This window comes from Oculina patagonica, chromosome 5, assembly GCF_052425735.1.
Source record: "Oculina patagonica isolate OP01 chromosome 5, crgOcupat, whole genome shotgun sequence".
In the NCBI taxonomy this organism is placed as follows: Eukaryota; Metazoa; Cnidaria; class Anthozoa; order Scleractinia; family Oculinidae; genus Oculina; species Oculina patagonica.
The window spans coordinates 27,161,867-27,189,655 of NC_135762.1; the positions used below are offsets into that span (position 1 = coordinate 27,161,867).

A 27,789-nucleotide genomic window follows, 5' to 3' on the forward strand; every position below is an offset into this window, starting at 1 on the left:
TTTCAATTCAGAAACCACATTGGTGTTAAGGTATCTTGAACCTTGAAAATTATTCAAGATTTTGTGTCCCATTTTGAACCGATAATTTAGCGATACATCTGGTACACGCACGTTCTTAAAGGAGGCCTTTTAGTATAAGGAATCTTGTGGTTTGTGGTTGAAAACGAGCCGGAATTCACGTATATAAGGTAGGATGTGTTAGTTCCACCCCCGATTTTAGAATTACCACTTAGAGAGTGTGTGGGAGTGTCCAAATTAACAAAATGCCCCCCTTGGTTTCTTCAATGGAGAAACTGTACAAGGCTTATAACGATCTAACTCTTTAGTTTATGCGTTTCGACTGAAAACCTGAAGACAAGACACAACTGGGTGTCCCTAAACATCGTGGAGCGAAATTGTAGAAGCGAGCGCGCCAAGGTGCCGCGGTGTTAAGAAGCTTGCTAAGGGGCATAGCGGGAGTAGAAAAACTGTGTTGCCACCCAATATGCCACTGTGAAGAAATATTTTGCAGTAAAAACCGCGCTACAGTAAACTTTTGCGCGTTTTACCAAGGAAGTGATACGAATGTATTAAACTTTTCCGTACAATGACGTGTTTTTTCCGCTCTCTTCTATTAATCTATGCAACACCTTTGTGGTTCGTATTTGGGAGTTAAACTAAACCGCAACGATGACTGCACGAGAACATCGCTAAACAACTAAAGGTTTTATGAGCGGTACAGCTATGGGCTTGAACGTGCTTTACACACCTAAGATACATGTTTTAGCCGTCGTCTGCAAAACAACAACATGAAATGATCAAATTCTAAGTTCATGGACAACTGGACGCTGTCTTTGTACGTTTGGCTAGAGGATAGTTTTAAAGTTGGGAAGGTAACTGAATTAATCTAGATAATCACGAGACATAAATTTAAATTGTAAAAAATAAAATAAATTTATTCCTTGGTTATATACATCGTCTCCGGTGTGATCGCCTTACTAGTCCCGCTTTAGAAAACAAGCTTAACTATTTGTCAGAGACCTAAATAAACAGAATGCCAGCTAGCTTAAGCTTCGTTTCTAAGAATTTCTATGCAAACGAACAGTAATTTAGCCTGATATGCAAAAGCTTCTAGCTTCAAATGAGCTACAACATTGAAAGCTAGAAGAGACTACAAAATAGAACAATTTCCTGGGACAAAACAGTTGGAGAAGGTATAAAATTCAGTGTTTGTAGCACTGTTTCCTGTGCAAACATAATGAAGAAAGCTCGAAGTTCTGGTGTGCACAGCACTGCACTATGCCACAGAAGTGCCTTTTGTTAAGAACTTCATCAACAGATTTCACTATGTATAAATTGTTTTAGTTCGAGACATCGTTTTAGCTTGACACCCCGAGCAAAACGAAACTAGAGGACTGAGGGAAAGTTATTACGGAAATTACTCAATCTTGAGAATTTAAAAATAAGTTAAGTCGAATTTTTGGCGGATTGATAGGAAATGTACTACACGACTGCAACTTTTCCTTAGAGAAAGGTTATACTAAATGCCATGTTTATTTTCAAGAGCCGGATTCAATCGGATCTATTGGCGACGCTTTTTGCAATGAGATGTTTCTTTTCTACAAATTAACTAGATTATCAAAATATTAGTGCACGGGTCTGCTATTATGTCGGACTTGACTAGGAAAAGTAAAGTCTACTGTCAAAAATTTTATTGTAGTTGTCCAACGCCACGATTTACCCAACCTTCCTTGGGCCTTCCACAAGGCGCGAAGAAGGCTTCACAATAAAGCGTCACTGCTGTTGACCTGCAGCTTGTCAACTGATGGTGTTCTCTTCTCTTCCCATCCTTTTTGACTTCTGTTTCAAGAGTTTAACTACGAAATACGTTTTCGTTAATGTTTCTCTTCTTCCATTTAGCTTATTTCAAAAACAGTCTTTGCTTTGCAAAAGAGGCTTCCTGGTGCCTCCAGAAACTCCAATAATGGCCGCTATAAGATGTGCTTTCCTTTAGGAATTCGACTTCGACTAGCACATTGTAACAGATCTTCAACTGGCTGCCGATTGAGTAATAAAAGAATATTTGATATCTAGTTTGCGGGCTAAATATGAAATAGGCGGACATTTCTGAAGTAGTTGCGAAACTCGAAGCAGACAACCCAGGGCTACAACTCTCGTATTTCACACACTTTTTAGTGTGAGAAATTAAGATTTTTGCTCCTTAGATTCGGTAGTTCGTGTACACACCCTTCACTTATAATAAACTTATTTATTTTCTCGGATCGCAAAGGCAAGTTAGTAAAATTGTATAAAACAGGCGAAAAATTCTGAAGCAATTGCGAACTCGAACTCGAAGCAAACAACCCAAGGCTACAACTCACGTATATAACCCACTTAATATCTGCTCCGAAGTTATGGTAGTTCGTATACGCATACTGTTCGTATAATAAACTTATTTATTTTCTCGAAACACAGAGGAAAGTTAGTAAAATTGTATGAAACAGGCGGACAATTCTGAAGTAATTGCGAAACTCGAAGCAGACAGCCCAAAGCTACAACCCTACAACACAAACTTAATTTCTGCTGTAAAGTTTCGGTAGTTCGTATAAACACACCCTGCTCGTATAATAAAATTATTTATTTTCTCGAAACACAAAGGCAAGTTAGCAAAATTGTTCAGAGTTCCAGAAATAGAAATTTCGTCAGAACTCAAGTTCCGTTTCCTTTACTGATTTAAATAATCGAGTCACGTGCCCTAAAGTGCAGTGTCCCGGGCTATTTTAAAGTTGTACGTGCAATTTCGATTCTTACAAGTGCTCGGAAATGACGAATCTGTGCATACAAAGAACATATTTCATGCTATCGCGGTCATTTCAAAAGTAAAATCATTGCCTTATCTTACGTTCGCGAATATGAAATTTTGATACGTGATGTGGTAAGAGTCGCCAACTTCAGTTTTCCTTCTCAGTATTTTTGCTTCCAACGCTTGGCACAGAATACTGCTCGACGTAGGGGTATTGTACATTTCATCCCCTCCCCCCCCCCCCCCCCCCCCCCCGCCAAAAAAGAAAAAGAAATTGTGAATTTGATTTAACGGGTATAAAGTAAACTTATTATTTTGTAGTTGTCTTGATCCATTTCACGGCCCAGCTCTAAAAACCTTGTTAACTTTCTTGCAAGAAACTATTAGATGATTTTCTAATTTTAAAACTGCATAGGAAGTCAGATATCAACTGAGCCACAGTCTAAACTCTTGTACATTAATACACTTGGGCCTTTCGAAAGTATGAATTCCAAAGAGAAATAAACAAGTCTTCGTGAGAATGTCTGGCATAATTTTTCTCACTGTCTAGTTAACCAGCTTATGAGTTTGTTAAACTAACTATCGGAGACATAATAGAGCCGCTTTCTTGTACACTATGAACTCTTGGAATAACAAATAACAAACAGGCGCGGCAATTTCTTTGACGACGTGTTTAGTTTCTAAACGTAAATATTGTTCAGTATAACTAGATTTGCCGGCGATGTGTTTACGTGAAAAGTAAATCCTATTTTAAGGAGGTTTATGTGACGTTTCGACATATAAATTTTATAGTCAAAAAAAGCCCCGACTTTCAACTTGCGTGCAAATGTGATGCGAGATTTTTAACCCTTTCAATCCTAAAGGTGACCAGGTAAAATTCAGAAAAACGTTTGAAGACAATCTTAACAAATGTTAAAAATCAAACAACGCCACGTAAAAATACGTCTCGTAAGCTCTAGTTTGAATTGTCACACAATAGGATTTTATCCACAAACTTGCGTAAAAATTAGAACCATATGAAGGCACTTGCTTGAGGGTTGACTCTGGGAATTAAGGCGAACACGCCAAACAATGGCTGCAATTTTTCTCTTGTCGTTTAGCCAAACCACAAGATAGCTCTTTTTAGTTTGACGACACAGTTTCAATGAAGATAACGTTGCATTCTTGGCGAAACAAGCTTTCTCGATGATTCCAGCTGCTTTAATGACACATAGAATCAGTGGTACTACAACACGATAATGCTGCCATTGCATCGTGTTACAAGTTCTTCACTGTGCATCAACTCGCACGCGAGTTTCTTCCGAGCAGGTTTCGTTTAATTTGTTTGTGTTTTCTTAATTATCTATACTCCCACTCACTTTAATATGTCTTTCATTCAGTCCAATATGATCGATAACGCCCAGAAACTCATCTAAAACACATTAGCTAACATATGTTTGCGATTATTTAAGTCGCTGAAGTACTTAAAAGAATGCTTATTATTTGATAAAAATAACAAAATTTCGATGACTCTTTTATCTGGGAATCTATGAACTTTCAGATAACAAAACTGACTTGTCAAATTTTGTGATAAATCAAGACCATCTCTTGGGTTTTAACTGAAAGCCACTCGTTCAAAGCTTGCTTGCAATCTGGGGTGAAGTTCTGTGTGTTCCAAGGTGCTATTTTTGATTTTGGGCATTTAGAGTTAAAACGTTTCATCTTTCGTAAGGTCAGACTTTCGGAATAGCGTGTTTATTTTTCCATAAATGTCTCTATTAAAAACAGTCCGCAGATCATATTCAAACTGGTATTTATTACAGCATCCACTCTATGTATACATAGACTACAAAGCTTGTAATGAGTGTGTTAAGCTTTAAAAGACGTCGTATTTATTCAGCGGGGCGATGCAAAAAGAATATTCATCATTTTTGCTTTTGAAATACTCTGAAAAAAAACTCGCCCCTTTGCCCAGATCTAGCACGCATCCAAACTTTATGTCCATTCTAATTTTTTCTCATTTTTCTACTCTTATAACAATGTCAATTTTTGCAAACGTTAAGGAGAAGAGATTTGACAGAATAAATACCCGGTAGGTTACTCTTTTCTTCCTTTTTTTAGATTACGTTGGGCCGCGCTCAGAAAGGCTACCCGCGGCAGACACTCAAAGAAACACGCAAAAGTCGACGCGACTACAAAATTTGTTTATAAACCATCGACGTGAAAACCAAAGAGGAGTTTAAATTTTTGTAGGATTAAGAAATCATAACAACATACTGTAAACCGTTATCGCTTCAAGTTAACAAAATCCGGAAATAACACACCATTTTACTTGACTAGTCTTTCTGTTCAGTGTACACAAGAATGAAATGTTGATAATTCGGTGGAAGAACCATCTTTCAGCGTGATAAGAAGCTTTGTGTCAAGTATTTAAGAAGGCAAAGAGTTTACGCGATACACCGTTTGAAGACCCGACAAAATCAAACTCACGAGAAAGCGCGAATCCAGCGAAATGCGAGCTAAAAATGACCCAGTGAACTTGCAATGGCTTGCTCGTCAACAAAGAATTGTTGTTAATGGAATATTCGAGACGTGAGAGACATTTCCGTCAATTTTCTTTCGCGTGATTTTCGTATCAAACGGAAGTTATTGTGTTAATCCCATTACCCTCCGTCTACCACTCGAACGATAAAAAAAGAGAAATCGCGATTTACCTGTGATATGTGTAGGATATACATCTGAGCGTATTTTGACGGTTTTAAAACTAAGTTTAAGTCTCGATTCTGCTTTTCCGTTAGCTATCTTTCACTTTTCAGGAGAAAATCTTCGGAAAAGTCATCCCAGCTTTCAATATATGCAAAGTAGTTTTGCATGACCAAAAACAAGACGCAATTGGAAACATTCAAAAAATTTGTAAAAATATGATATGATGGACGATGAAGCGAACTCTCAAAACAGTTTTAACAGCTGAATGTCTACATAATTTTTCAAGGGGACAACCTTTGCGGAAGATCAAACAAATCTTGGTCTATCCCCTCTAAATACAATACATCAACTTCGGCTCTGCTTAGTAATCATGTAAGGTTTATTTCATTCTTTGGAAAATCTGTTTTTGAAGTGTAAGAGAGAGAAAAATAACAAGCGTTTGGTTATGATCGATTACGGTCGGAATTTTATTCATGCAGGCAACAAAACTATTATTTTAACCTCTTCCAAGGTTACATACATGTTTGATCACCGCCCCTTCAGTATGAAATAATTCCAATATCTTGCCTTAAATATATGAGAGTGAGTAAAAAACAACAATGAAATAAGAACACATGAAAAAACAACAGCTTTTATTTTGGTGGCAGCACTGTGTTTTTGCGCCAATGTCACTTATGTGCTTAGAAATTGTTTTTTTTTTTTTTCATCTCTCAGTTTTGAAAAGTAGCATTCAATGGAGAATGGGTAAAAAGGGAAGGTCTGTATCGCGCTAAATGATTGTACCACAGCTCAAATACTGAAAGAGTTGTAAATTCACAACTAACCACATTTCACTATTCCGACATCGTGGTCCAAATTTTAACCAACGAGCTTGCGTTAGCTGAGAATATTTTCGGACAAACATACTCAAAGCATTCTTCTTGTAAACACACAATAGTGCTAAAATTCATATGTAAGGTTGCGGTACACGTCTATACATGCGCAAAATATTACAGCATTTAAAACAATGTATCATTGAGCCTTAAAATTATTAGGGCTGCAAATTAGTTGAGAGGAGTTTTTTCACACAAAAAAATAAAATGGAAAAAAACTTATGTTTTTAAATTCAACGATAGTTTTGACGGTGAGGTCTCGTAAGAGGCGATCGCGTCGCAATAAGCGAGTTAAATGTCAGAAACGGTGTCGGAGATTTTTCGTATCAGTTTTCAGAAAAAAAATTAAAACATTGCAATTCAAGTCCATCGACAGAATTTTTTTGTATTTAAATAGCATTAGTGTTAAGTCTTTAAGACTAAAAAGGAAACCGCAACAACCTGACACCAGACGAAATTTCGCGGGATCTTACTCCAATTTCCCACGCCGTATCATTTCGCTCAGACAGCTTAAATCGGGAAAAACGAAACTGAGAAATACGGCTTTGGAATTTGCAAGGCTAAGTCAACATATCACGCCTTCAAATGATGATGCGACAGTCTTAACATACCCAGTGACAGACTTAGAGCAGTGACCTTCTGCTCTCGATTCTCAGTCAGAGAGGTCTCTACGGAAGAAACGCCGAGCGATACAATTTCACAAAATGAGTCGTAAATTCTCGAGGAAGGGAAATAAGAGCACTGTTTTTTCTTTGCGAAAATTCATCGGAATCTGTAGCTCAAGCACAGCCCGGAACTCTTTACAAAAGCTTAGACGTCTGACAAAATATTAATGCCACTACCAAACCCCAATATCACAACTATATTAAAAGTCTTTAAAGCTTACCTAGTAATTTTGTTACAATATTTTGAAGATGACAAGTAGTCATTTTGCTGAATTGGCTGAAACGTATTAACACTCCATTCCGGCTGAGATTTCCTAAATAACATTTAAACTTGATTAAAAAGGAAGCCAAAACTGACTCGTTTCGTGTCAAAAACGAGACGATTAGTTGAAAAATACTTTCCTTCTATATTCGTGTAATTCAGTCCATTTTTCGTCCGTTTTTAATAAGCCTCTTGCCTTATTTCAAGTCCTCGCAACCTCTTATGATTTTGTGTATATCTGGTATAAGTGGGATTTTACGACGCTATGAGTCTGGTACGTAATTTTACTGCAAACCCTTACAAAAAGTTAGAAAGCGCGTAATTAGAGCTTACAGCAAATGATTTAGTTCCCTCTAGTTACTCAGTCACGAAAAAATTTCGGGCCGAAATTTTTTCGTGACTGAAAATTTTGCGTGAAATTCAAATCGAACAGTTTCAGTTAAATAACTAAATCTAGACGACTAAACCCTGCTATTTTTTTCTTTACATTCTCCCTAATAGTTAACTTTCAAGCCAAACGAAAACAAGCAAGAGTAGCCGAGTGTTCAAACTCTTGTTCTCGATTTTGGCCGCCAACTCTCAACACTCTCATCCACTCTCGTATACTTTCTTCCAATTTAAACCTGCTCAAATGTCGATGAGAGTCGACGAGAGTTTTCCCCAGCAAATAACGTGATATTTGTTAACTCTCGTGCACTCTCATCCGGCTTGTTTGGCCGACCTTCATGATAATTCATGAGAGCTCATCCCAGTCTTCCATCATTGGCAACTCCCACCCTCGTTTGGCCCAAAGCCGAACCGTTTTCACGAATTAACCAGAAGTTCTCGAAACTTGAAATACCATAAATTAAGCTCATGATAAATTAAACGATTGACTTAGGCGTATAGTTAATCAGTAAGCAGTTAACCTGAGTATCAGGCCTTCTACCCTTTCTCTCTTCCCCTTTAGAAAAGCCTGATACTCAGGCTAGTAAGCAGTTAACTGATGGCCTTAGCTGAGAAAAAACAAATAAAAGCCAGCGCGAATGAGTCAAGCACTCTATTTTTCAGTTTCTGAGTTTGCTTGGCATGATGGGAATCAGACCTATGACGTCTCGACATTATCGCTCCAAAAGCAAAGAACTGAAAACAGTCTTTAAAAAAAATCTCGCATTTAGTGTGTGAGCAATGGTACATTTTCAGACAGAAAGGCAACAAAATCCCCTTTCTACAATTGAGCATTGCAAAAAGAGTTAGAGCGGTTTTCACTTGAGTGTCGAAAGTAAATTGCGTTTGCTTTGGTTTTGCATTACTACGCTTTGTGATTGGCTTAAAAATCTCGCGCCACTTTCTAAGCCAATCAGAAGTAAAACCAAAACCAATCGTGACTAGCTCGCGCACGTTTTCCCGCGCTTCGTGCCAGCTACATGTATTTGCTTCGAGTTTTGATTGGTTCACTGGATTGTCTGTGTCCTTTGTGATTGGCCAGAGTAATTACTTTGGTTTTGGTTTTACGACACTCAATTGAAAACTGCTCTAATTAAAAAACATTTAGTGTTACGTTAACAACGTATTTCTTAGTCAGTGGGTTTTTTTTCTGATCACCAGTCTGATACACCAAAACTGGAAAAAAGGCCAAATAAAGAAAGGAAGGAAAGGTGTGTTTATTCGACGATTTGTTGTCAGTTCAGTTATCAATTCCTTTTACGTGTTATATGTGCAATGTGCGATCCCAGGATTCATGTGCTTGACGATAAGATTAAATTTGCTTTGTAATTAATTTAACAATCCGGAAATCACGTTCTCTTCCAGAACTTTTTATTTCTAGCCAAATTTATCTTTTTTGAAAGTCTTACACGTACGATTCAGCCTTGGCCAACAACTCAAACGCTTCCTGGCGGAAATTAGGAAATTATGATTAACAAAATTCCTTTCTCTTATTCGCTACACGTGACCTTGACTTTTGGGTTCATACTGCAATGAGTGCAGTGGGGGTTGTAAGTACAAAACTAGGCACGAACAATTCAATTCCCGGTGACTGTTTAGGTAATAGGGTCACAAAACTGCTCCGTGATTTTCAGGTTATTTTTAAGGGGAGATTAATAGTCCTTAAACAGCGTACCAGAATTGTAGATTGATATGTTGAGATAAACTCATAAGCATGATCCAAAGTTGCAAATGTGACAGCACTCATGGCGATATTTCTGTCGTTTTTTTTTTTGGCAAACTGCAAGATTAGTTGCGACGTTATTGGCAAAATTAGATAAGAACTTGGCCAAACCCCAAAAGGTTTACAGCTTTTGCCTTGACCTTTCCATGACGGAAGAAAGATGTTGCGTCAGTTATAAATCATCTTGACAAAGACTGACATCTTTTGAATGGCGAGTGGCGACCCGTCTTGTTTGGGGGGTTGGGGGGGGCTACTAAAGCACCAGTGGAAAATTACAGTGAATGCCGACTACTCAAACCTCTAAAGCAAAAACGAAGACTGGTAAGGTTCGAAAAACCAGAGGGTGGAGTGGAAATTGCAGTTTTCGACTTAGAGGCAAATCCTAGGGAACGGCCTTTACCTTATTTTAATGATTTGTTCGTAAAGGTGGTTGGAAACGAGGACACATTGTTGCGGACACAAATGTCTCCCTGTTTGCGCGCGCGCGACATTTGTTGCGGACACAGAATTTGTGTCCGAGACACAAAAATTGTTTCTGATCAGTTGTCTGATTTCTTTCAGAAACTTTTTTTGCCGCAACAAATTAGTTTGTCCGTTTGCTAGCCCAAGAAAACATCATAAGCAATAATGTGTCCTTGTTTGCCACCGCCTAAAGTGACGAGGCCCAATCAACTCTTTCAATGTCAGTGCTCATATTCAGATTTATTTTTGCCTACTAGTGGTCTACAAAAGACTACGAGCATAGAACTACGAGCATAGTTAGGTTGCTTGTACTAGGGAGATAGCTTTGCGCATTGCCAAAAAACTGAGGCCGTTGTCTGGTCACCTGAGTTGCTACCTGAAAAAGTTGGGGTTCAAAGTTCCACGGAATAGTCTGAGCATCAGTTTTATTACTGACATTAATTAACAAAAAGGGGCAAGACATGGGAATCGTCACGAAAATGGATTAAATTCAAATCCAGCAGAATACGCATCATATTATTTTATTCCAACTCACTCGTTTTATCCGAAACAACTTTGCACGTGAAAAATGTGTTAACCCTACCTCACTTTTCTTAAGAAAAAATCTGAGCAAATCGTGCACGAAATGGTTGATTTGAACACAAAAATACGTGAGACAACTCCGAGCCCCGAGGCAGACGGAAGACAAGGTCGCCCAAAACAAATTATGCTGATAACTGAAAAAGGCTGCCACCATTTAAACTCTTGCGTAATTTTGGCGATTTTGGGGGGTGTGCAGCATTCATCTGTTAACAAGTTCACTTCCCATGTTAAAAAAATTATGTCTTTGACAGTTTAAAAGTTCCAATTTGCGCTGACTCACGAGTGTTGTGTAATACATAATGTGTGAGGCAAAACGTGAATCTATTGCCTCAGGGCATGTCCACCTTCGATTCTGCATAATTAGAGAGAACTGTAACTCTTTAATTTAAACTAAACAAAGTTGTGAATATCTTAGTTTCTACGGGAATAAGTGGCTTTTTATTTTTCTGATAACGGTTCATCCGCATGCAGCTCACGTCTTTTACGATTAAACAAGACCCAGACAGTGGCATGGATTCTTGAATGAAAAGGAGCCGGCTGTTGAGAAGGAAGTTGAACAAAATGTTAAATGTTGAACAACGACTTTACAAATTCTATAACTAATCAGTGAAATCCGAATTTTAGCAAACGCAATACAACTTTAATAGACAACCAATCTCATAAGGAAATGAAGTGAATAAAAGTGAGGGGTCGGGTAGCAGCTCCCGCCTTTAAGGTCTCTCATGAATGGCTTGCTACCCTTCGAGAGAACAGCTGCAGTTTACCCTATCCCCATAACAATAGCAAGGGACCAGTAGAAGCAATAATTACGAGGTTTCTTTTATTCTGACAATTATTTAAGCCCTTACAAAATGACTTGAGCTAGCGTTACCATGCTTACATGGGCCTCTTACTGGCCATGCTCACGAAATTGAACTAAACAATGTATGAGATTCTTGGGAACGTGAATATCGAGTCAATAGCACTCACAGTAGTGAATATAATTCTATACTTTGTACGGACGTAGCAGAAAGGATCTAGAGGTTTCAAGTTTCATTACAAGCTGTTGCTCGTGACATTTCAAGAAAAGCCAACAGATGAACCAATTATTTTGAGGAAGTAGAAAAAGTGGTTGTACCCTTCAGAACATTATATTAACTCCAAGGTCAAACCACAAACCGAAGGAACAAACAGAACGTTCTTGTACGTAATTTTTCTCACTCACAAGTTCATTTTAAAAGGAAAGAATTCTGTTAAAGATTTCTTTCCATGAGATTGTTTTGCGATCTTTAATTTCTTCAATTGACTTCCATCGCAGCTTTTACAAATAGCAACACATTGATCTGAGTGGGCTGTCAAAGGTTTCATTAAAATTAAATTATACACTCCCACGATTCGACTAAGCTGCTAATAATCGAGCGAAGGTCAAAGTTTCCTCTCAAATATAAATTAATTAGTCATGTATATCGTACGATGATGGAAAAGCTAAAATAGTTTAGACATTTAGTGTCACAGTTAAAATGGATTAAGCCGGGCAACATGCTGAAAGACGGATAGCTTTATGTACTTCGTTTGTTGCCTCGTTTCCTAAACATGGCTGAATGTCAAATAAATAATACTCTATTTGTTGTGTCGCCTGGTGCTTTTACGAAGAGAAATCCGGCTTTCAAAGCTCGAAAAGTTGTGGTTTTTTTCAGCCGTCATTCACCAAGTAATGCTTATAATTAATATCATTGTGAACTGTCGATTTGGATCGCCCGGATTTTTATTTATTTAGTTGCGGTAGGGGACAAGATGATATAAAACGCCTTTTTCGATCCCTCCCCATATTTCAAATACTCAGGTGCACTAGAGCCAAAGTGTGGTCTAGTAAAGTTCACCGGGGGAGTGGGTACGACCTTACACAAGCTATACAGGTTTTGTGGTTGTTCTTCTTTTGAGACAAGGCGATGAAATTATCATGGGGAATTTAAAGCCCTCCTCAAAATGAAAATAGGCAGGCTTGTCCTGAAATTGAGTATCGAATTTTGGGTCAGATCTGAAATAAGGAGTAGGGAAATACTCCACATTTTGGTCTGAAATAGGTTTAGGGGTTTCAAAAAGCGTGCCGCACACCCCCAGCCATTTTTTTGGGGAGTTCCCCCGCCCCCCCCCCCTCTCCCGGGATAAAGATGCTAAAATTGCACTTCTTATATCATGGACCTTTTTAGACCGAAACAGTCCCTTTTTGTCGGGATTTTGCAGTGAACAGTGTTCCCTTTTCCAAAATCACCGTCCAACTGTGTATGCTGTCTTTTCCCTCAGGTCTTAACGCAGGTGGCCGGATGAGGTGCACCAAAATCTTTAATTTTCGAGAACGTGACATGACAACGGATGGACAAATACGGAAACCCAAAGCAAAAAAAGTCGATTACGATTTTACAAAAGAAAACAATGTTTATCACTGGCAAAAAAATTATCTTGTAAGATTTCCTGAGCGGTCCCAGTTGATAAGCAAACCGGCGAATGTTCGCGTACGAGCCAAGCGGTCAATTTAAACTGGTTGCGTAATAGCTGCAGATTTTCCCTTGCATGGTATTCAAGACATTTTTTTTGAAACGCCATGGAACGCTACTACAACGTCACAGGAAATTAAACATGATTTATCAGCACGAATGAACTTGATTTTCTTTACATTACAAAGATTGTGATCGGTCTTTTTGCGGTTGATGGAAAAGTTATGCGAAAGTTCCACCCAGCGTGCAGCTGATGCGTTCCTAAACTGTCAAAACATTAGTGTTTAAATTGTGCAAATTGATAGCAATGAAATACATGTGGTTCTCCTGTCATTTGTGAAAATTGATGGTTTGATAGGAACTTCAAAATGTTAAAAAAAAAAAAAAGAAATCATAAGCCATGGCAAGAAGTAAGAAAGTACTTGTTCCAAGCCTGAGAGAAACGACTTACATTGACAATGTTCATAGCTACTTTAAATTATGGCGCCAAATTCTTAATGAATATATAAACGCTAGCAAGGAAGAATTAACAATTGAACATATGTCAGTCCAAGGTTAGGTCAAGGCCGATAAGAGAACGGAAATTGTCGAGAGATATCGAACGCTTTGGATCGGTCAACACGCACGCACGTCAAGTGTCATCGGCCGGGTTGGATTCTGGGACGGATTCCCCCCCGACCGAGAAGTTTGAAAACAATAGCACCTACGATCTCTAGGAAGCATTTGTATAACTTTCGCAAAACCTGTTCAGCAGCTGTTTACTTTGTGAACCCGAAGTACAATTTCAAACGGACAGTTCTGACCGAGATATTGTCAATATTTCTTGCTGTATCCGTGTTGGTTTGAAATCGGAAAGTCAGTGAGAGTCAAACATGGAAGATGTCAACGTTCAGAGGACAGATATCGAGGAAGAAAGTAGTTCTCCCCCAAACAGGCCAGAAGCTGGTGGAGGCTGTCGGAGACGAAAGGCCAAACCTAAAACAGCGAGCAGCAGGAAGGAGCGGAGGCGAACTCAAAACATCAACGCTGCGTTTGACGATTTGCGGAAACACATTCCCAATGTCCCATCTGACACTAAGTTATCTAAGATCAAAACACTGAAACTGGCTATGAGTTATATTCATCATTTGGAAAATCAACTCGAAGACGAAACCCACGGCCAGGAAATTGTTACGCCTACTGAGGAATCCCGCGGCAAAACAGACAACAACGAAACCGATAGCAATGATAGCAGTAGCATTGATCAAGTGGATTCGCCAAAGGTAAATAACAGGAAAACATCTTGATATTTTGGGGGTTTAACTGGGACATTGAAATACTAAAATACAACTTTCGAGTGGAGTTTCCTGCTAAGGTCATTATTTCTTAATTGCTTTCTGTTTAATAGCAAGCCTAAGTACTTTAACAACTGACTTTGGTTAATGTTAACGCAGCTGAAGACGGTGGGCACTCCATCGAAATTCCTTCCAACAAGATGGGCTCACGAAAACTACAAATTATGCCATCAAATTTCAGAACGGTTAAGAGATACCACGATTTTGTCGCATCACAATACCTTTAACGTTCCCGATGGGGTTCCGTCTCTCTTCTTTGTTAAATGTGCAGTTAATTCTGAACAGATTGTTTGGTTGTTTTTTGATCATCACGTCCACAGCTTGCATGCCGAGCTATTTCAGTTCAAGTAGAGTACTACGCATCATACGAAAATGTCGCGTCAATGATAGATACTTTTTGGTTTTGTTGCCAACTGGGATTAAATCTTCTTTTGCTAATTTGCTTATACTTTTTTATGAAACAGAGTGTTGACGAAAAGCAGAGATGTTCTGCAGCCCCGCCACGTCGCAGCTCCAGAACAGGATGGCCACAACACGTCTGGGCATTAGAGTTGGTGGGGAGTCTCAAACAACAATCAGTAGCGTAACAATAAACCACATCTGGCCATCCTTCCTGAACGAAATCTCAATAAAATGTTCCTGAAAAAGTGTGTCTATCCACCTGTTGAAATTCAGTTGCAGAGATCATTTTCACATCATGATGATTGTGAACGCACTGCAGAAGAGCTGCAGTGAGCACTTGAGTGCTGCTTCCTTCGCCATTGTGTTAGGAAACACTAATAGCTGTAGCACAGCGAGAGGGCTCCTGTATGGGACGATTTAGACATCAATATTGTCGTCTTACAAACAGTATTTGAAATTATTCGAGAATCGTTATTTTTTAGAAGGAAATGTCACATACAGAGCCGGACAGTCGTAGAAGCAGCAGATTGTGAAAGGTGGATTTGATCGCGGGTTTTGGCTAATGACTCCTGTAGAGGTCTCGTTGAGAATCGGTTGTATAGTGATTAAAATTTTTACGCCAAGTCGTTGTCCAGCGTTGTCTAGTCCGTATACATATTTAAAACTCATCACCGGACACTTTCCATCCATAGGTCATAGGATGGTGAATGGAGAATTGTAAAAAGAGCTTAAAAAAATTATACGTTTATAAATTGTGTGCCCATGATTATTGCAGAGAGTCTTTGCAAATGATTTCCATCTAGCATGTATCAGTTGAATTACTTGTAAATTAGTTGTCTCAAATAAATGTAGACATTGAAATAAAGGCATATGATATTCAAGATTGTCGTAATAGTGTCTTGTCTGATTTCAAAGTACATTGATGATAAACAGGGAATTTTTGGTTTAGTGTCCAAGTGTCCTGACAAGGTCCAGAAGACGAGCGATGCGTCGACCTGTCAAGTCGAGCACCGTGAACGTCGGACCTTCTTCGTCGTTTTATCTCATGTTTATTCAAGAAACACGTCTCTATAGGACGCTAAAACCACGTCTGAATACCTTTGGTCTTAGTGGAAAAAATCCCTGATCAGTAGTAGGGAAGAAAAACAAATGAATGTGGATGTTTAAGTGTTTTGCATACATGTCTCAACATCATCATCAATGGAAATGGGATTGATTCAACATGGAAGTCTGGTACGTCACTCTACTGTAACTATTCCCATATTTATTTTTCATTATCTTTTTGTTTTTGTAATACAATCTAACTGCCAGACTTTGCTAAGAACCACGTTTCAATCCTTCAAATTATTAGTTTTACGTTCTGTTAAAGAGAATTGTGCAAAACAATGTATGCCTTCATGCACCTTCGGGAAAACGTGAATAGATCCTTCCCGTGCTGAGATTAGGTCGAATAATTGATTAGTTTACACAATTTGAAAACCTCTTTGGGCAGGTTCATGGCGCATGGAAGCTGAAAATTTGATCTAACCATTTTTTAGCGACAAAAAGAGGTGGAATGGGTTTAAACTTCCAAACACTTCGGAGCAAAAGACGAGAAGACGCACATTGGGAATCTCCAAAATAAGTACATACATCCTGTCATTTATGTCTAAGGATATTCCATTTAAAACCAGATTTGATAATAAGGAACCACACTAAAACGAAACTTTGCCTCTTTATTATGTGTTTTTATTAGCATAAAATGAACAACCTTTCCGGGAGTACATTCACCAAGTGTTTTTACTGACTACTACATACATGTCTCTTCGTTGAAGCGAAGCAAAACATGTCAAAATAAATCGTCTCGTTGGAAAAGAGAGTTAACAATTAAAGAACAGATTTTGCAAACTGATTGTAAACTGAGTTTTTGTCAACTTTCGTGAATTTTAGAAGTAATATTTGCACATGTTTGAGAAGTTTCACCCCCATAAATAAACAGATAAGAATCACATTAGGTGCCCAAACAATGACAAAACCGCCTGCGTTCGGAAGTGCCTGTACACAATGGGGTCCAAGATGTCATTCTTCGATGTCGAAGAGCCTCATTCTAACACAGAACATTTCTCGTTAAAAAGCTCCAAAATCTCTCAGCTGTGCTTTCTGAACGCTAAAAAGCCTCGACAAGAGGGCGGAGTCGAGTTATGAATCTTGAACTGGGGGTGGGACATTGTGGGTTCATAAAGAATCCTCTAATTAGTCTGATAAACAACTGTAAACAACGTTTTATTTAGGACAATTTCCTTCCATACCGAGGCAAGCCACAAACAGCTTCTTACACAAAAGTAATTCATTTTATGAGGGGACTTAACCACTAACACCTTAAATACCAAACTGAAGTTATAGCTTCGGACAAATCTTTCGAAACATTCGGACTTTATTTGAACCTGTAACCTTTGCGTGCAAAACCTAAGACAAAAGGGCTTATATTTTTTGTCTGTGCAATACTTGTCATGGACTTCCAAATTTAGAAGACTAATTAATATATAATGAACATACTAGGTCTAAATTTATATCGATGATTTTCTCACGGGTTCGGTTTTTTTGAGTCCTATAAATTCAAATTATGGTCGTACAAATTCGAAACAGTAAAAATGTTGAGTGAAATTTTGATATCATTGCTAAATCAACAATGTTAGACTTGACCTTGAGGAAGGTAAACTTAGCTGAAAATGCGCAGATAAATATACTATAAAAGCTACAGCCGTTCCTAAACTTCAACAAATCAAAACAAACATTATGCAGATTTTTTAACGAGTGATGTTGCTATGAATACAATTTGAATTAGTATCCTGCGTTTCAAATTTTCAGGAATTAATATATTTAAAAAATTACAAAAAAGTTTATACAGTACTATATAAAAAATTTTGTGCGTAACTTTATTCTGTAATTAATATTTTTAATGTAAATTACATTTTTATTACATTTACTTTATATGCAAATACTAATAAAAAATTTAGGGCAAGTACTACTTGCCCTCGAATTCTTTGTTACAAACTTTTATATACTAATAAAAAATTTAGGGCGAGACTACTCACCCGTTCGAATTCTGTGATAAACTTATGTATATACTTATAAAAAATTTAGGCGAAGAACTGCTCGCTCATTCGGATCCTGTGATAAACTTATTTAAATACTTAAAAAAATTTAGGGCGAAGTACTACTCGCCCTCGAATTCCTGTATAAACTAACTAATAAAAATTAGGGCGAAGAACGCACGCCCAGAGACTCGTGATAGTAGTTGCGGAACCACACAGGACAAAAACGAAAAGTACTCCATTTTTACCCTCGACTACGTCACCGAAGCGTGCAAACTGTGTAGGAGGATGTATGACACGAACAACATGATACATACACTGACGACTTCTTACTCGGATTTCCGTATGAACTATATTACCAAAAGGTCCCACTCAGCTACTCGGCTGATACATATACATTTATCACAGCATCATAACGATTGACTAAGCAGAACTGCAGCAGACAGTACGAGTACCAGTATAATACTGATAAGGATCGGTGTGTAATCACTAAGGCACGAGTTGTCGCCGGGAGGTGCGTAGTCTCCAGCACTGGACGGCATTGTCTCTAAAGAACTGAGAGTGAAAACATTTATGTATGCTACGTTAATAGCAGAAGGAGCCATCTCAAGATGTAGAGTCGTACCACAAAAGAAAAATTAAAGGCTAATTCACAAATGAAAATGTGAGATGCGATCAGATAGACTAAGGCTGCATTCATATGATGCTACAGGGGGGACAGAGGATTTTTTCAGCGGCCCATTTTTATATCCCCCCCAAGGCCCATACAAATTTTCATAATCCCCCCAAGCAATCAGCCGAAAAATGAATACCCCCCTCCTCCCCCAACAGATTCAAAATAATATCTGTTACCTTTGTCTATTTTGCGAGTACTATTTCGCGATTTCAAAAAACGCGAAAATGCGCGAAAAAATATCGCGAAATGCACACGCGAAAATAATACCTAAATAAAAGTAATAAAAATTTAAATGTTTAGAACTTAAACAACTTCTACCCGAGTATTTTCCTTCTTTTTCGACAAGCACCCTCCTCTGATACTGTTCTCATTGCATCGTACATCATCAAGTGGTTTTGTATGAGAGACCTTTGTAGTTTTAATACGGGAGGGACACCTCGGGACGAAGTGTGTGGAGCTGGCGAGATGTTGAAGCGGTAGTGGGATGCGTAGGGAGGAGTAAAGAAGGTGGAAGGATGTGAGTGATTAAAAAGAGGTGCAGGGTGGAAAAAAAATAGTGTCGCGACCGTACGGGTGTGCAATATGAGAGAGCGGCGGTAGAGTGTCCGCGAGAGTGTCAGAGAGCGACTGAGCGAGGACGAAGAAAGAATAAGAGATAGAGAGAGTGTATACTATGCGAGAGTTAAGTGGGAGAAGGGAGAAGTATAGGAGAGAAGGAACTGGACGTGACAAACACACACACAAAGAGTAAGAATTGGAATAATGAAATAGCCCACTCTCACTCACACCGATTTCGCTTCGCATCCTCTCACCCTCGTTTCCGGCCGTCAGTCACTCAAGTGCGAATGATCTCTTCTTTCATTAGTTGAAATTGAATTTTAAAATAAGGCCAGGACTAATCAAAACTATGATACACGAGACAGAACACAAAAAAGCCCGATACATCCCCCTGTTAAATGAGACCCATTTCCCCTAGAAATATGTGCAGAAAGGAGACGAATATTTTGAAGTTTATGAGCGTAGGAAGTCCGATAATGTGGAAGCAAGACGGAAGTGCGAAAGTGAAAGGATGCACGAGGAGGTCGGCGACACGGAAGATTGGGAGCACACTCGAGGAGACAGATATGATCAGGCTCAACACGCCGACACACCAGAGGGGAGTGGGCCTAAAAGATGAGGAGAGACGCAAGTGTGAGGCCATAAAAAGTATGAGAAGAAGTATGCACGCAAGAAAAATAGTTGATATCCGCCCTAAGAAAGTGGGTCCGCCAAAACGATAAAATAATGTTAAAGACCACGCACAAAAAAGTACTTTCACGCAAAACTCGAAAAGGTAAATCCCGAAATTGTCAATTGTTTTAAAAATCCACCATCTTAACCCTAAGTTTGATTTTCGTCTCTCAAAATATTGAACATTAATTTCAGGGTTTTTTTAAGGCTAACAGCAAATTTTGGTGAATGCCAAAAGTAAATATGCGTGATGTACGCTAACCACAACTTAATAAGCGTGAAAGGTGCTAGACGACCACAGGAACCAAACACGATATATATAATGACCCCAAGAACACAAGATAATCTTGCTGTGTTTCCTTTTTTTCCATCAGATGATGGGAGTAATTTAAAACATACTTTAATGTAGAAAATATTTTATTCATTACTTTGGTTTATTTTACAGTTGAACCCCGGTAACTCGAACTCTGAAGGGAAACGAAAAACAGTTCAAGTTAGCGGGGTTTTCGAGTTAGCCGAGTAAAAATGACTGAAAAGTGGGTCCGAGGGAAATGGAAGTTTGTTCGAGTTAGCGGGGTTGTTCGAGTTATCCGAGTTCGAGTTACCGGGGTTCTACTGTATTTGTGTTTTGCATTTTACGGTAAGGTACAAACTTAATCAGTCGACAAGAAGGAAAACGGTTGGGACAAATTTATACCCTACGTTTAAAATATCGTGTGTGGCAATCTTTTTGTGATGCCATATCCCTTCAATCTTTAAATACATCATTGTAAACACTAGCACAAATGGCCATAAGAGTTTAAGAAGAACTGAAGAACGCTGTAACTAAATATATTTGTTGAAAATTGATTGCTGTTTTCCAAAGTGGAGGTTAAAACTAAGTAATGAGTTCTAACTAATAAACTTGCCAAAAAGCATGGAAAAAGAGCAGAGTGAGCAATTAGTTCTTATTGCCACTGCTGTCTTGGTATCATTCTAGGATTCGAGAATATAGAAAAACAAATTGTACTCCGGCAATGCAAAGTGACGAAACAATGAAAATTGGGGAACTGAAACGCAGCACATAACTCTTGAAGAAAGAACCATTTTTGTCAAGTTCCGGTTGCTCAAAATTGTTCACAAAATTGTAATATTACGGCCGTCACTAGCATAACTGGCATGGCAAGCGTGACCACAAACATAAGAAGAACGAAAATGTTGAGACACTCTTGTTTTCTTGAACACTTGAAATCGCCACGATATTAGCATAAGCATAAGAACAATTCAGAACAGACCATTTTGGTGTTTCTTGTCAGTTATGCTTCTAAATGGTTATGAAGACGGAACGAACGTTATTCAATTTTAAAACATACATGCTGTTCATCTAAGACCTTGCTACTCCAAGTCAACAAAGTCGACAATACTAAGCTAAATTCGACACAGTAACTGCATAAGCCTTTATAAAATGTGCTGTTTCTAGGAATTGGCTGCTCAGTTAACTCTACTTGTGACAAATTCAAACAGTATTGAGCTTTTGCCTAAAAAAGTTCTTGCAATGTAGTTACAATTTTGGGATATTTAAAGTCAAACTGTCTTTTCATAGTTTCATTTCTCGAAGGACACAAGGATAACTGACTCTTTGGCGTCGTGCGAGTCTATGAACCATCTTTGCCATATTTCGCAAACTGCATGTTTTTCTCTTCCTTCTTCATGCTGTTTTTGCGGGTCTTCCACATTTTTCTTTCGCGGCAATTTGGGAGATTGTACTGTTGAAAACTAAACAATTAACGAGGTCTTCCTTTGCCTCCCTTGTCTCTAAATGAATCATGATCACTCAGTCGGTGCCGGATCCGAAGGCATTCTTCTCGCTATATAAGAACGGATGTTCATCAGATTTGGAACATTGAAGCCATTTGACATCGTAATCAGCAAATTCACGTCAGGGAAGCAGAGTACGATTATTTTAAAAATGTATTGCTATTTCTGTTCAAGGCCGAGATCTTCTTATTCCTCTCAGATGATCTGCGAACACATGCATGCGCCTTCTTTGCTGTCGATTCGCGCTATGATGTTATGCAGTCCACAGCCCTAAACTGCTGCCCTAGACTCGACCCCTAGACTGTTCTTCGTTCGTCTAATGGTTTATGTCTTGCAACGTTTTACTCTTGTAACAGTTTGGTTGACTGTACCGAATTAACCAAAGGATTTGCAAGATCTTCTTTTCGTGCTTAGCATAGTTCCTACGGCTCGTCTAAATGGATGGTTACTTAGTTCAGTGATCGTAAAGAACATTCTTGCTATTAAAAAACATTGATCAGTTAATTGATCAATTCTTCTGACGCTGATCAATTATTCAATATTGATGAATTCTTCTAGCGCTATTAGATTGGACATTTCAAAGCGATCGGTTATATGGAAACAGTGAAGTGATCTGACATCGTAACAGCCAAACAGTTGCTACTCGGGGAGGATTAGAAGGCATTCCTTCTTTAACACGTACATTAGCTCTAATTGTAAAGGAATTTTACTGATCGAGTTTTAATTATAATAAACGCAGGCATGAAGCCTTTGGAAGACAAATATAGCAGTGGAGGATGTTATAAACCATAAAAGGGAAATGAAAAATGAAACTGTACGCCGAGTACAACAGAATTCAGTACACGACTAGCCTGCAGAACAGGCGGATTATAAATTTTTTTTTTTTGGTTTCGCGAGTCGCGCGATGATCCCCTGAAAAATAATCCGCCTGTTCTGCGGGCTAGTACACGAAATGCAGAAGCTCGTCTTTGCCCTTATGCAAAATTTGTTGTTCCACAGGAATGTGCGACAATGCATGCTAGAAAATAAGCGCTTAAATAACGGAGAAGTCCATTTGGACCACATTAGAAATGGTTCTACTGGTTCTACACTATAAATTCTTTTTAAGACAGCAATACTTGCCAACGCCGAGGGTGCCCAAAAGGTAAAATTCGAGGTCAGGAAGATACAGAATGAATTACTGATTTTGACCATAGTTGAATCGCTGACGTAGAGAACGTTAGAGCTTGTCCAAAGTGCAAGTTTATTTGTCAGGTTTAAAACAGGCACAAAAGAAAAACCATGAATTGTTTCATTTTGTAAAAAAACGTCCTTCATGAAATGTTTGTTTCGTACTGCAAGAAAGGAAACCTGTTCGCCAGGAAGTCTTACTGAAATAAAGGAAACTGTGCAAAACCGTTTGCCAGTAAAATTCCAAACTAAACGAGTACAAGATGCTAAATAGTTAATGCTCTAGTAACTGACATGGCGAACCTAAATACCTTGAATGTTCGGTAACAAGACCAAGACGGACAAGATGCTTACCCATGCTACAATTCTTACAACAAACATTCAGGTCTTTTTAATCCTCGTAGATCTTTAAGAAAACCGCAGAGCTTACAACTATTCAAAATAGTTACAGTCCTTTGATAATCGTGTGAACTTTGCTAAAGCTCCAAAGCCAGTGCCCACTGAACCGTGCCACTATTGTTTGAATGAAGTGCCCCCTTAAAAAAGCGCCTTTAATGAGCTTGCTAAGAGCCGCCAGTAAAAATACTGCTTATCATTTTCACAAATGAAATTATTCAACCAAGGGAATTTCACAACACAACTTCGCCCAAAACAAATACAATGTAAAAAGTCTATGGAAGTCTAAATGAAACGTTGAGACATCCGTTGGCGGTATCCCCAGGGTGGTACAGATTTAACAGAAAATCCGTAAGAAGATTACTGAAAACAAAACAATGTCGAGACACACCAAATGTAGATAAATTTTGAAAAAAATAAGACGGAATCCGCCAGGACTTCGAGTATTAATTGGACAAAATTATGAACCAAAATTATTTGCATCTTATTGCAAACTTCTGTGTAACTGTTTCAAATATCTTTTCTTATCGAAAAAAAAAATATTTCGATTCTAACAACACCAATCATCGAAAAGATTTTACAAAATAGCTTCACGTGAGATCCTACCTATTGTTTACATGGTTCATGGGAACTTAAATTTTATTTTCTCAGGCTCTGATATAAAGAAATTGTCTTTGGTTAATCGCGGAAAATTACTTGCATCTTTCCCTTTTAAAAGGGGTAGAAAATAACGCAATAGGATTTAAATCAATTAGAGATTAATCTGGTACTAATTTTTTTTCCAACTAAAATTAATATTTTTTTCGATTTCCTGATGGATTCCTGATAGATTTTGAAACAGGCTAGGTGTCTGTTGTCTGTTGTGTATTTTTCATAGCGAATTTATGATACCTTTACGACCCTTCAACGCGCCATTTAAATATCTATTACAGCAACTGAGGAATTAAATAAACCACTCGTAACTAACGTGGAATTTAAAATCTCTTGTGAATGTATGCCTAATACGATTAGCAACTCTTCGTTCTAAGAAGATATTTCATTTACCACACAATCTTACGTCAAAATAACGACGAAAATGATATACTAGACGCATGACCTTTTAGGTCGTCCATTATCTCACGAAATATCTTGATATCAAAAATTATTTCATGGACCAACATGAGACTCTCATGATGTCGTGTCGGGAAAATATGACATTTTAAGCGCAGGTTAGCCATTGATAATTGTTATTTAAATGCCGCAATAGGGGTTCTTGTCCGGTTTGACGAAATTTTCTCGGCTTCTTTTAAACATGTTTTTTTATCTTTTCTTAGAGGGTGGCCCAGGTAGTTATGTCCGTGTATTCAACTTTGTGACACAATTAATGTTCGGGATGTTTGTCAATGTGGCAGCTGTGGTATCAAAAGGTATAAGAAATGCTTCCATTCTGGAGATAATTTATCATGCTTATGGATTATCTGACGAAGAACAGAGCCAAAATATTCCACAAAATTCAAATATCTTGGCAAGGAAGTGTTTCGCTAAATTTGGATTTAGAATTTTGGCATTTAAACAAAAATACCGGTAAGCCCTAATTAATGACTGCCATTAAACTAAGAAACACATTTCTTTGACTATGAAATTTATCTTTGAATGGACAAAAAATGTCACAATGGCTTGGCTATCGCTTCACCTCTGTGGTTTGTCATGAAAAGCTGTTGATAGCATTTTGCAAAGAAGGAGATCCTAAATTTATTTTGCGATGGTAAGGGTTGATAAGATTGTCATTGCCTGCCACGGATCGGAATCTGCAGAGGAAGCCACAGTTGTCCATGGAGGGCGACGAAATCACTCGTTGAGATAAGGGCTTAAAGTTTTGTTTTCATTGTTTCAAACATCTGTTGAGAAAGATTACGACTTCAAAATATTTTTTCAAATATTTCTTATAATAGGCATATGTAGAGTTTTGTAATGCAAACGTACTGCATGAAAATAGTTTTCGCATCTATTTATTTACCGGTTTTCAATAACGTCTACCATTTTGTGCAGGAATTAATAAGTTTGGAAAATGCAATTAAATGTTTCAAAGCAACTAGAGGTCCCCAATAGGTTTTTCGGGATTTGGCTTATACGAAGGCCGAGATCTGGGATTTTAGATGTAAAAGGGAGCGAGATTTGGGATTGAAATTATGAACGAGACACGTGAATTGGCTTTTTTACGAGATGGGAACCGGGAAATGTCACTTAAAAGAAACAAAATCAGGAAAGTCCGGTGACAAGAAAATAATTTACTTGTATAGAAAATCAAGTTGTGATCTTCGTGAATGTCGCGAAAGCCGCACAAACTTACACAAGTTACTCGTGTTTTCCACGTGGCAGTTACACGGAAGGAAAGATATATGATTATTGTCGATGACCAGAGACTTCAAGACCAGCGCTAGGAGAGAATATGTACCCACTGAAAGGCCTTTTATCGTTGAGGCAATGAATGGATTAATAAACAATAAATGGTCGGGATCGGGATAAGCCAATAAAAACCTTCGAGATTACGGGATTGAGGGAAATTTTAGCCGGGATGGCGGGATCGGAAAACCCTATTGGGAACCCTCACTAGAGTGTTGTCTGCGGCTATCATGGCAATTTCAAAGAAACAAATCGATGCTGCTTGTTACAGTCTAAGTAATGAAGGACTCTTTTTCGAGGACTTTTCAAGGCCTGTGTTGGAAATTTTCTTGGAAACCCACTTTCGTAAAACTTCCAATGTCAAACATTCCCTTGGAAAACTATATCAGTGTAAAAATCCGAAATCTGTTAGTAAAAATAACTGATCGATATTAAATCTGAAATGATCTTTAATATCTAAACCTTATATTATAATTTATAAAAGGAAATGAAAAACAAATTACCCTTTAGAAAACTAAAAACTAAAAACTTCCCCCCTTCCCCTCATCACTTCTGTCATGGTCCATCACGCAGCGGCTTAACAACTAAAGGTCAGTCGTTGCTTTGGAACTTTTGTTTGTGTTATGTGTATTTGAAACACAGCAGTCAATCACTGGCCACTTCCGCTTTCCTTGAGGTTTGTAAGAGTTTTAAATGTAAGAAAACCTTACAAATACAACTTGAGTGGTAAAGCAACCTACAGAGCAATAAATGTGCTGGATGACAATTTTTAAATTATATTCCTTTGCATACTTGGCGAACAAAACTTATTTTCAGCAAGCGAAGGACTTTGTAAATTTGAGACAGCGATAGTTTTGGCGGGAACTGCTCGCGCAAAAAGCGTTTGACTGCTGTGAACCAGCCTCGAGAGACCCTGGGAACGAGGGAATGGTTGGTGAAGGACTTGGCCGTCCTCGAAACACCATGCATTAGAGAGCTTAAGACAGTCGTTTCTCAGTGAGACACGGACGGCAACTGTTAGCTTATGGTTTGTGTTTGGCGGACTTTCACTCTCACAAAATGAGTTGGAAAGCTCGCGTCTTAGCATTTATAACTTAAAGTTCTTGAAAAAAATCCAAAGATGACCATTGCCATCCTTGACTCAAACACGGCTGTGCCTTACGCCGATGTTACGTCACTTATGTCCAGGATTGAACGCAGGTATTGTTTAATGAGTACTTCATATTTGACAAAATTTGGTGTGTTTTGGTTAATTTTTATTAATAAGGACACTTTGTGATGCTTGTCATGAAGAACGTGCATCTCATTAGCGTTCATTCCTGGACGTTGGCGGGTAGAGTACTGTTCCCTTTCTGGTGTTTATAAATGTACGCTAGTGCTGCTAAAGGGATCGTTCTATTGAAACCAAATACTGATCGATATTACTGTTATAAATAAAACTAATAGTTTTCATATAAACTAGTCTCTTTTGTCATTTCTGAAACTTAATTTATATTGAAATCGCTTCAAATCAGCGCAATACCCAAACAAATAGCAGAGTAGAGTTCACACGTTGCTTCCATGGTGAATTACAACAAGGTCGAAACAAGTGATATTAGCAAGATTTCTTATGTTTGAATTACATATTACATTACATAGAATCTTATGCTTGGAATTCAACACGACATCAGTCATTAGTCATGACTGTTTTTTAATGCATTTTGTGCTCCGAAAATAGGTCTTCCAAACGGGACCACTGCAGAGTTAAGCGCTGAGCTCCCGAGGGTAAACTACTCAATCCGCTAACATCGGTTCCCGCAAGAGAGAATTACTCCACCACTCTCTCCTCCGCAGAGGCCTCTTTCGTGGGGGAAGGCGAAAAAACACGGGGGGAGGAAGGCGAAAACACGAAAAATGAAAAATAGGGAGAGCGCGGGGGACGACGGGAAGGACTTTCCTTTCCCCTTCCCAGTGTGCCCCGCGCGCTTTCGTTTCGATTCTCTCCAGGCTCCGCGCGCTTACTTTTCACATCTCCCCGTTCCTCTCCCTACTATTTCCCAGCCCGAAAGAAAGAGACCTCTGCGGAGGAGAGAGACTCCACCATAGACGTTTGAGATAAACGAAGAGGGAGCTGGGGTGGGGGAAGGGTGGCTGTGGTAGCAGGTTGACCACAGAGACAAAGATATCATAAGATCGAGAAGGTATCTTGTCATTATTACATTACTATTATTCTTACATTACTACTATTCTTTTATTTTCCCTCTTTAATTATTTCTCAGCTTCTTTCTTCTTTATTGTAGATCATTTTATGTCATCGTGTAAACCTTAATTTTCTAATAGCTATGCGAATTGCGGGAGGTGAAAAACATTGTATTATTTATTATTCTAGAGTGAAATAAAGTTTATTGCTGCCGTT

General features: G+C 38.4%; 1 protein-coding gene and 2 long non-coding RNA genes across 3 annotated transcripts; 2 read left to right on the forward strand and 1 right to left on the reverse strand.

Moving 5' to 3' along the window:
* Nucleotides 1-89: 89 nt before the first annotated feature.
* LOC144653633 (uncharacterized) lies at nt 90-27,283 on the reverse strand. The gene is made up of 3 exons (XR_013570778.1): nt 27,214-27,283; nt 8,250-8,781; nt 90-8,174 (listed from the first exon to the last, which is right to left on the reverse strand). It is a non-coding gene; the product is annotated as an uncharacterized LOC144653633 (long non-coding RNA).
* Nucleotides 13,116-15,550, forward strand: LOC144653631 (heart- and neural crest derivatives-expressed protein 2-like). The gene is made up of 2 exons (XM_078513683.1): nt 13,116-14,195; nt 14,732-15,550. The coding sequence occupies exons 1-2, from the start codon at nt 13,806-13,808 to the stop codon at nt 14,852-14,854; spliced, it is 513 nt and encodes a 170-aa protein (XP_078369809.1). The 5' UTR covers nt 13,116-13,805; the 3' UTR covers nt 14,855-15,550.
* LOC144653635 (uncharacterized) lies at nt 21,481-27,789 on the forward strand. Its single transcript, XR_013570779.1, has 2 exons — nt 21,481-24,220; nt 24,328-27,789. It is a non-coding gene; the product is annotated as an uncharacterized LOC144653635 (long non-coding RNA).